We start from the raw sequence: 11,237 nt of genomic DNA on the forward strand, positions 1-11,237 counted from the left end.
CCTTACAGTGAGAGAAGGAAACATCTTTTCTTCCGAGAGGAGGGTCCAACAGGGCCTCCTCTAACTCACTGTTAGAGTATACCTATGCTACGTTACACTCAGGCTAGTCTTCAACCTGCAGCAGCAATTTTCCTGCCTCAACCTTTCAAGTGCTGGCATTACAGGTGTGAACTACCACAACCAACCTGGCATATCCTTTACCACATGGGTACGATATAGCAGGAATATGATTCAGAATAAAATGGATTTCTAACACATGCTATTACACAGGGGATCTTGAAAACATGCTCAATAATGCAGTCATTAAAGGACAAATATTATGCAACTACTTATACAAAATAGCTACAGCAGGTAGAGTGTCAGTCAGGAAGCAGAGGAGAGGGCACCAGGGAAGAGCAGTGACTACAGGATATAACGTTTCTGTTTGGGGTCATATCAAAACTTTGAAAATGCAGTGTGATTGAGATTAAAAAACACAAGTAATGCCATTAGGCTGCATGATGACAATGACAAGTCAGGATTGACAAGACAATTCATTAAGTAAAGACACTTTGCCACCAATATTGCTGACCTGAGTTTGATCCCTAGAACCTAACATGATGGAAGGAAAGAACCAATTTCCACAAGTTGTCTATGATCTATGTGTGTGGCACGTACCCTCCCCTACCCCCTCATAAAATAAATGCTTAAAAAAAATTTTAAGCCAGGTGGGGGTGGCGCAAGCTTTTGTTTGTTTTGTTGTTGTTGCTGTTGTTGTTTTTTCGAGACAGGGTTTCTCTGTAGCTTTGGAGCCTGTCCTGGATCTCGCTTTGTAGACCAGGCTGGCCTCGAACTCACAGAGATCCGCCTGCCTCTGCCTCCCGAGTGCTGGGATTACAGGCGTGTGGCACCACCACCCAGCGTGGCACAAGTTTTTAATCCCAGTACTGGGAGGCAGAGGCAGGCAGATCTCTGTGAGTTCAAGACCAGTCTGGTCTATAGAAAGAGTTCCAGGACAGGCTCCAAAGCTACAGAGAAGCCCTGTCTTAAAAAAATTAACATGAAAAATCCCTTAAAATCTTTGTTATGTATATTTTCAATAAAATATCAATACCAACAAAAATTGAATAGGCAAAATTTTCCTATGAATCAGAATAACAAACATATATAATAATCATTATTAATAACCTTACAATGAGTTACTAATCTAAAAACCATAGAAGACTTCAGAATATCTAGGAATAATGTGTCTGGTAAGCAAAGTCAAAGCCTTTCATAAAGGAGGATAAGAGATCTTTCTTGAATAAAGCTAAAATATTTTTAAATTTAAAATATAGTTTAAGAGAATGCAGTAGTACACTTGCTACCTTGAAAAGATAAGGCTCAGTGAAAGGAACCACACCCAAAGGCCACAGTGACTCCATTTATACGAACATCCAGAACAGGCAACTCAAGAGAGGAACAACCTAAGTTTGTAGATGAGAGATCGGCAGGTAGTGGACACTGCTTCTGTTCAGAGGGATAATGTTCTGAAGTTGAGAAAGCTGCACAACTCTGTAAATGGAGCAGGCAGCAACTGAAGCAGAGGAGGGCCAGTTTATGGTAATGAATGGCAACTTAATTAGAATATTTAAGAGGGATGAAGAGGTACGTGTCACAGATAAGCCAACAGCACAGAACAGAGGAGCCAGAATAGACCCACCTGACCTTTGCTTTAGGACAAAGGTGCCATTACAGAACAATGAGAGGAAGGGTGACGTGGTATGCCCTGGGTTACTATAGGTCCAAGTGTGGGGATATGTTTGACTTTTACAATAAAGCAAAATCAATTCCAAATGAATTAAGAACCAGGACAGGACATGTAATTTAAAAACTCAGGGGAAAGAAAACAGAGTAACTTTGTGTCCTGGCTGTGGTTGGAAAATGCCTAGACTCAATCTGAGAAGAACAAAAAGGAGACATCAATCATCCGCTAATTAGAAGAGAGAAATAAAGAAAATGAGTAGAAAGTCAAGTCAAAAAAATACAAGGAGGCCGGGTGGTGGTGGCGCACGCCTTGAATCCCAGCACTCAGGAGGCAGAGGCAGGCAGATCTTCATGAGTTCAAAGCCAACGTGGTCTACAGAGTGAGATCCAGGACAGGAGCAATGGTACACAGAGAAACCCTGTCTCAAAAAACCAACCCCCTCCCCGCAAAAAAAGAAAATAGAAGGAATTAAGAAAAAAAAAAAAAAAGCCTGGGCTTTAATCACAACAGTCTAGAGGCAAAGGCAGGCAGGTCTCTGAGTAGGACAGCCTGGTGGACATACTGAGTTCCAGTCTAGCAAAGGCTACAATAGTGAGATCCTGTCTTTAAAAAGGCAAGAGAGGTCTGACTGTTACAGAAGAAGGTATCTTCAATGTCTCTAACCCCGCCCCCATTGAAGAAACAAGAACAAATGAGACATACAGACAGCATAGAGGGCAAGCTACAGTCAGAGAACCCTTCGTCCACCACCCCAGACAACGACTCATCTCTCCAACTCAACTCTATCTAAAGGAGGAATACAAATGTTTGTGAAAGTCAAATACTCTGTCCCAAGACCCTCCCATGGAAAGCATCTTCCGTTTCTACTCTTAATCCATCAAGGATTTTAGTTGACCTTCAGGGGGAAAAAACAAACAACTCTGTTTCTAATACAATCATCCAGATTTGGATACAGCACAGACTATTTTGATAACTGATTCTAATACCCTAAAATGAGGTGATTGGCCAAACCAAAGTTTACCTTTCCTGAAACAGACTCTCCGTCATAGAAGAGATAGTGTTTTTCTGCTTTGCCATCTTCAGTTTTCATTTCTGCCATTTTCCTGGTCTCCCCATCATTAAGGGCAACATCGATCTCACAAATGGGACCAAAAAAGCCTCCAAGAAAACTCTGAAACAAAATTAAAATGCTCATTATTATCATGTTTAGCCAGTCACTACATTTTGAAATTCAAACTTAATTACTTCTATTTTAAAGCCAAGCAAATTACTAATCTATGAGTTAAAAAGTATTAAATTCTCCATGAAAATCAAACTGAAGGGCTCGCCTTCAACGCACATACATCTAATCCCCAGCTCTGCCATCAAACCAAAGCAACGACCTGAACTGAGCACAGCGCACACACAGTTAACACTATCTAATTCACAATTTGGAGAATAGACTTCACGTTATAATTTTTATCAACAAAATGAAAAAAACTTGAACGTGCTATAACGTCAACCATTTCCACAGGTAACCTACATAATAATCAAATACTAACTTAACCAAAGTGTAGGAAGTCAATTTCTTACATGCAAGTGTAGACCCCTAAGAGACTTCCATCAGAGAAAACCTTGCAGTCTAAAGTAACCCTCAAGCTCCAGTGTCAGCAGAGTGAACTAATTACCATAAAATCTCTGCCCTATCAGGTCTGGACAGAATGTGTCATAACCCACAAGACTTTTGAGTAAACCCGGCACTAACAAACATTTGAGACTAATGAAATTCCTATAAACATTTCCAAAGAAAACACAGAGACACTGTAACTTCAGATAACTGCTTCCCAAGGACAAAGCTCTCTAGCTGGCAATGCAGCAGCTAACAATGAGCAGACACTAGTGACAGCTCAGACATCTAGATACAGCCATGGATTGTGTGATCACCAACGATGACATTCTAGTCTTTAAAATGTAAGGGTGACAGCCTCCCATCATACTGGCCTATATCCTTTCTCATGTGTGCTTTCACGGGGTCCTTCTATGTTGCTCGATTTGGTCTCTACCCAGAAAGCTGGAGCAGTCCTCTTACCTCACTCATCCTTCAAGGTAGCTAGGTCCACAGGCACAACCCCCCACACCAGTGTCTATATGCCTGCCCCCTTTCTACTCTGTTCTGCACACACACACACACACACAAAAAGTGACCTTTTAAAATATTCATCTAATCATGATGTTAAGTAAAATAATCTCAAGAAGACAAATACTGCAAAATTCTCATAGATAGAATCTATATTTAACTACGTGTACACACACACACACACACACATACACACACACACACACGTACATCACAAAAGTAGAGAGGAATTATTTAGAGAGGAAGAGGAGACTAGCAAGGAAAGGAGGGAATGGAGACAAAGGATAGTTAAGAAGGGCGCAAATATAAGCAAAGTACAATGATACCTAAGTATGAAAACGTCCTAGTGGGAACTGGGGAGAGGACCTGAGTTCAGATCCCCAGTACCCATGTGAGGAAAAAAAATAAGCTGACTGTAGGTGTGACTGCCTTAGTGGGCTTGTGCATGCATGCATACATACACACATACATACACATACACACACACACACACACACACACACACACACACACACACACACCACAACTCAGAAATAAAAAGAAAATGTCCTAATGAAATTCTAATAAAATAAAAACCAATCTGATCACAGCACTTCTTTTAAATATTGCAAGAGGTTGGAAAGCTTATAAAGTGGAACTACATTAGAGAGCAGTTTGGGGCCAGAGAGAAGGCTCATTGAGTGTATGTGCCTGGAACCAAGCCTGGTAACCTGAGTTTAATCCCTAGGATCCACATGACAGAAAGAGAAAACCAACGCCCACAACTTGTCCTTTGACTTCCACACATGCATTGTGGCATGTGCATGCACAAGCACACACACACAAAAAATGACATAAATATTTCTTCAATTAGGAAAAAATGTACTTTGGCAGCTGGCCATGGTGGTGAATGCCTATAATCTCGGCACTTAGGAAGCTGAGGCAGGAGGCTTACAAAAGTTCAAGGCAGCCTAGCCTATGTAGTGAGTTCCAGGAGAGCCCAGGCTAAGAACAGGACCTGTCTAAAAACAGAGATAAACAAACAACAACAAAGAACCTACAAAGCTACAGAGGAGCTGAGGTGCTAATGTATGTACTACATATAAGTAATATACATATTGTTTCTTTGAGGCAGGGTCTCACCATGTAGCCCAGGTGGGCCTCAAAAATCACAGGGACCCACCACCTATCTCTGCCTCTTGAGTGCTGGCATTTAAGGGATGGGCCACTATACCCAACCCAGGTGCTATTGTATCTGATAATATTGTATCTAAGCTCTTGCTGTTCACAGGTGGAGTTCATCAATTTATACAATTTTTCTTTTATTGTGTATGAGTGAATGTTTAGTATGCACATAAGTCTGTGCACCATGTGCATGCCTGGTGCCTGCAGAGCCCACAAGAAGGTATCAGATCCCCTAGGAATTCAGTTACATAGATAGTTGTGAGCTATCATGTGGGTGCTGGGACTTGAATTGGGTCCTCTGGAAGAGTAGCCAGTGCTCTAACCACTGAGCCACTGCTCTAGTTCCATTATGTAAAATCTTCATAGGTAATGGTGACTTCAAATATATTATTTTAAACACACATACACTATATTCTCTGATGTGGCTTAGATAGACCTACCAGCTCTCCAGATACAATAGCCTCAAATGATGAAATAATTTGTGCAGAAGTTCATCAAATTTGCCCCTCTCCCCCTTGTCCTAGAGCCAGGCAATGTCCTACAGCCTGACTCACTCAGCCTTTGGTGGCTGACTCATCTCTGTAAGGGCTTACTTTACCTGACACCCTAGTGCAAACTGGATTCTGCAAGTTTTGGTCTCCAGGCTGAGGAGGTTTATGACTCTCTGTGAGGCCAGACATTTTCTCCTTTGTTCACCACTGAAAACAGAACCTAAAAGCATTTTATAGTATTTGAAACAAGGCCTCAAATACCTGTGGAGTGTTAATTTTCAATACACACAGCATTCTAGTAACAGAAAATAAGTGACTACAGACAAGAAAATGGACTAAAGGGCTCAGAGGTTAAGAGCACCGGCTGCTCTCCCAGAGGTCCTGAGTTCAATTCCCAGCACCCACATGATAGCCCACAACTACTTGTAATGAGATCTGGTGCCCTCTTCTGTCCTGTAGGGACACATGCAGGCAGAATACTGTGTACATAATAAATAAATAAATCTTTTTTTAAAACATGGACTAAAATCTCTAATTGTTGGTGACCCAAACCCTTCCTCAGAAAGTCAGGATTAGTGAGGTAGCAAAGTCTAAGTCTGTACTCATTAAGCATCCACACTGTCCTAGGGTGGACAATGACAGTAAACACTCTAAGTGAGGAGCCTCCTAAGGTCATGTGGGTCACAGGTGACACAATGACCACCCTGTTTTCATTATTTCTATATTAACAAAAGAGACTCCCCACTCTGGTAAATAATTTTTTATTTATTTGTATCTTTTTTTGTTTTTTTTTTTTTTTTTTTTTTTGGTTTTTTTGAGGGAGGGTTTCTTTATGTAGCCCTGACTATCTGGAACTCCTTCTGTAGACCAGGCTGGCCTCAAACTCAGAAGTCCACCTGCTTCTGGCTCCTGAGTGCTGGGATTAAAGACTTGCAGCACCATCTTCATTTTTATTGTATGGATGTTTTGCCTGTGGTTATATCTGTATGTGTGTGCCTGATCCCTGTAGAGGTCTAAAGAACGCATCCGATCCTCTGCAACAGGAGTCATAGGTGGCTGTAAGCCACTGTGTGAGTGCTGGGAATTGAATCCAGGTCCTCTCTAAGAGAGCAGCCAGTGCTCTTAACTGCTGAGCCATCTCTCCAGCCCCAACAGAAGGGACAATTTCAAATAACTAACTACAAACTAGTATTTTTGACATGCTCCAAAGACACACAGCAATTTTCTTTCTGTGATGATAGTTCTTAACTTTTTTTTTAGCAACATTACAAACAAACTCAAAATTTAACCAGAAAGCTAACTTTAACAAGAAAACTTATATTAGTTAAATATTTACAAAGAGAAAATAGCGGGCAAATGATCTGCATGGTCCACTCCCAGCTGTTTGTTTGTTTGTTTTGGTTTTTTGGTTTTTGGGTTTTCGAGACAGAGTTTCTCTGTGTAGCTTTGCGCCTTTCCAGGAACTCACTATGGAGACCAGGCTGGCCTTGAACTCACAGAGATCCGCCTGGCTCTGCCTCGAGAGTGCTGGGATTACAGGCATGTGCCACCACCGCACGGCTGTTTTGGGGGGTTTTGTTTGTTTGTTTTTGTTTTTGTTTTGTTTTGTTTTCTGAGACAGGATTTCTCTGTGTAGTTTTGGTGCCTGTCCTGTATCTCGCTCTGTAGATTAGGCTGGTCTCGAACTCACAGAGATCCACCTGCCTCTGCCTCCTACCCAAGTGCTGGGATTAAAGATGTGCATTACCACCGCCTGACCCATTTTGATTTCTTTCAGGCAGTGAGGACTGAACCCAGGGCCTGTGCTTACTATGTTCCACCACTGAGCTTGAACATCCTCTTTTGATTCCCTTTACTCTAGCCTGAGCCTGGGTCTAAGCTGCCCAGGCTGGGTTAAACTTGAGATCTCTCTTGTCTCAACAACCAGGCAACATTCAACACCATGCCCGGTGTCTTAGTTACCTTTCACACACCGGTCTTGAAAGTCAAACTTCGTTAAAAAGCAAAATGGTAATTTTGAAACCGTGCATTTATCCCCAAAAACTTCTATGTCTGTACAGCTCAAAACTGATTGCCTGATAGTTAGCAATTATCCACTATGTCCAACTCAGTGAGGCAGCAAGGGAGGAAGGTGGTGGCAGAAAGAAAAACTGACAAGAGGGAGAGACAATCCACCCACGTAGCTGCCCATCTGAAACAGGGGAACGAAGTCAGCTATGTTAACCAAGGCTGAAAAGAACAGGGCGGACTCCCCTTCCCACAGTGCCAACATCAACTCATGTTACAAAACACAGGCAAGGAATGAAGATGAATTCTCTCCCTAACTGTATACTCCCCAAAGCTTCTGAAAGGAAAAAAGTAAGACTTGGAAACCATGAAAGTTGTTTTATATATCAAATGAAATATGGCAACTTCCCCCCACATATATACTCTATATAACAAGCAGAACAGTCTTCCCAATTTGAAATCTGACATTTAAAGATGCAAATTAAGCACTATTTTAACAAAATTAAATTGCTCAGAAGATCCTTTTCAAAGCTTAGTACAGCATATATGAAGAGGAGAAATAAGCAGCACTTTAACGAGATTACCGCTATCACTGTAAAAGCCTCCAGTTATACACATCATCTACTGAACATTTTGACAACACAAGGAAAAAAACAACAACAAAAAAGAAGAAAGTAAAAAGCAAAGTAAAGAGCTTGTTTGCACCCAAAGACTTGGTTTGAACTGTTGTACACTGGGAGGTGTAAGGACCCCGTAGCCACCATCGCAGTGCAGCCCAAACTAGCCAGGGACTTAGAGCAGCCCTCACCTCTACTTTCTGGCCTACAAGCACGCACCACCACGCCTGCCTCTCATTGATTTCTGTCTTACTTATTGTTTATTGTTTTAAAGGGTAGCACAAGCATGTCACAGCACACACATGGAGGTCAGAGGGCACTCTGCAGAGTGATCTCTCCTTCTACCACGTGGATTCTGGGGACTGAACCCAGTTCATGTGGCTTATCACAACTAAACCCAACTTTCAAAATGTTTTAAATTGTTTCACTTTAAGTGTATGAGTGCTTCGGACGTATGTGCACCATGTGCATGCAGTTCCTGTGGAAGCCAGAAGAGGGTGTCAGAACCCCTGAAACTGGAATTACATGTAACTGTGAAGTGCCATGCAGGTGCTGAGATCCTATGAGAGAGAGCAGTGAGTGCTCTTCACCTCTGAGCATCTCTCCAGCTCCAGACACCAACATCACATATACATCTGTCCTTTCTTGGGGGTGAGGGTGGGTTTTTAATGTGTTTGGTTAGTGTCGTGGTTTGTTTTGTTGTTGTTTGTTTGCTTGTTTCTTGGATCTCATTTGCAAGAAGCCAAACAAAGCACAAAGGATTTGAGACTTGGGGGCTGGAGGAACAGCAGGGGTGGATCTCTTCCCTAAGTGGTGCAAAACCTGCAGTTGGCTCCTGAGAAACACACACACACACACACACACACACACACACACACACACACACAAATCATTCCAGGAGAAGTACTGGAAATTAATATAAAAGTTAAAACTCTTGGGTCTCACTGCCCTTCATCTGGGCTAATAATACCTATCATCTTAGCACTTGAAAGGTCGAGTCAAAAGAATTGCCACAAATTCAAGCCCCATTTGGGCTACACACACAGGAAATACCAGGCCAACAAGGTCAAAATAGCAAGGCCTTGCATTAAAAAAATAAAAATAAAAAAGAAATCACATACACTCAAAAAAAGAAAAAGAAAAGAAACTTTCTTATAATTTAAAATCCCATTATTGAGCATTACCATCTTACAAAATCACACGTGGATACAGAAAAAATTTAACAAAGTTTTGACCTCCGTTTTAGAAAACTCACCAACTCTGGTGGATGTAAAGAAACAGAACTTGAGGGAAAGGAAAAACATAAATATATATATATGAAAAACGTTCATTAAGGGAAAAAAGAAGAAATGGAGAAGGGAACCAAGGCTCCCACAATGTATTCACTGAGCCCACACACAATGAAACAGCAAATTCTCATACATATATACATATGTGGCCATTTCAAGGTTTTAAAGCTTTATAACTTCGTTTGTTTGGCCAGTATTTTGAAAATAAAGATAAATTGCTCTTGAACACAACCAGAAGGACTAATTACAAATATAACCAAAAAGTAGGAGAGCTGTTTAAGTTTCCTTTTCAAATTATAAGCAATGAAAGAAGGTTTTCCTAACACCCAAATAATTCCTTCTTATTTATTGCATTTGTAATTTCCACCTTAAACTAATTATCCGAACAAATCGTTAACTCACTCCTTAGTCTGTAAGCTGCAAGGGAGCAGGCGGCTAGCCTTACAGTTTATCTGTCCCTGGGATCACCCAAAATAACGTGTTTAAGAAAAAGTTCCCAGAATGAACCTTCCTCTTCCCCCTCCCCCCATCTATGGTGAGAGCAACATGATTTCTGACTTAAATTATTTAATCAAAGCAACGTTTTTTTGTTTTTTTGTTTTTTAAATAGAACCGGCTGGCTTGGTCTAAACTAAAAGTCTCAAGCAGTTTAGTGAAACTGGTGAGCTTGGGGAGAGCAGGTGGTACACTGAAGGCTCTCAAGGTGTACAGGCTAAATAACATGAGCCAAATGAGCTCCGAGCTAAAGACGACTGTGGGCACAGTTAAACAGTACCGTGCCCAATGGTGCTTCCCATTAAGTGTGGTTAAGTGTTCTGATTTTCCTCCCTCCCTGGCTCCCAAGACATTGCAACATCCCAAAGCGCGACGTTGTAGAAACCGCTGAGGGAAGGAAGTGAAACCAAGTGCTTAAGTCGGCGTCTGGAGATAAATGAGGGTCCCCGCCGTTCCGACACCCTTTTCTCTTTCCCCTATCCTAGTTTACAAATGCCAAAGCCTCCACCCGGGTCATGAAATCGCAAAGCCCCCAGATCCAGCTTAAAGAAAAGAAGCGGACTTTATCGAGCTCGGGACGAGAGAGGAAGGTGAACAGGTCTAGGCAGAGTCCGGAACTGAGGGTCTGGGCACTGGCTGTCCTCGGCTACCCTGGAAGGCGAGGCCGCGGGGCTCCGGCTGGGCGGGCTGCGGGTGCCCAGCCACGGCCCCCAAAACCGGTCGAGGAAGGCGAGCAGAGGCTCCGACATGGCCAGGAGAGTGCGGCCGGCCGCAGGTGCTCCGGAGGCCTGGCCCGGACCGGGCAGCCGTCAGGCCTCACGGCTCCGCGCCCCTTCCCCGCAGCCTCGGCGCCGCGCCCGCCGTTGGAGCCCCGCCACGCGCACCGAGACCCCGCAGGAGACGGCGGCACACACCGCCGCGCACTCACCATGGTCACCGCCGCCGCCGGGTCCCCCACTTCACTTGGCTTTTCCTCGGGAGAACTCCCAGCCGGGCTGCCTGCACCCCCGCCGCCCGTCACGTGACGGCAGGCCACCAGCCGCACGTGACCACTCCTTTCCCTCCCCTCCCTCCTGGCCTCTGGCCCCGCCCCGCTGGAGGCGCCGCCCTCCAGGAAGGCCGTTGAGAGGCGGGGTTTCTTTGCCCCGCCCTTCGGGGGGGAGAGGCGTGGTCGCTGTGGGTGACGTCCGGTGGGAGGGGTCGAAGGGCGGTCTCCCAGTCCTTCCACCCTAGAGCTGTCACGTGACGGGCAGTGCGCTGTGGAACTCCTCCCCCGGCACACCCATTTCCTCTCCCCTAGAGAAGTTTGAGCGGCTCGGAAGGAAGCCAGGG

General features: G+C 43.7%; 1 protein-coding gene across 2 annotated transcripts in view; it reads right to left on the reverse strand.

Moving 5' to 3' along the window:
• Vps26a (VPS26, retromer complex component A) overlaps positions 1-10,949 on the reverse strand; it is a 30,708-nt gene extending 19,759 nt beyond the window's left edge. For both annotated transcript variants that reach the window (XM_036168218.1, XM_036168219.1), the window contains exons 1-2: positions 10,834-10,949; positions 2,748-2,897 (exon numbers count right to left, since the gene is read on the reverse strand). In XM_036168218.1, the coding sequence (XP_036024111.1) occupies positions 2,748-2,897; positions 10,834-10,836 (153 nt within the window). In that variant the 5' untranslated portion in view covers positions 10,837-10,949. The remainder of the gene's footprint in view (positions 1-2,747; positions 2,898-10,833) is intronic.
• Positions 10,950-11,237: the final 288 nt, after the last annotated feature.

Source organism: Onychomys torridus, chromosome 18 (assembly GCF_903995425.1).
Source record: "Onychomys torridus chromosome 18, mOncTor1.1, whole genome shotgun sequence".
Classification (NCBI taxonomy): domain Eukaryota; kingdom Metazoa; phylum Chordata; class Mammalia; order Rodentia; family Cricetidae; genus Onychomys; species Onychomys torridus.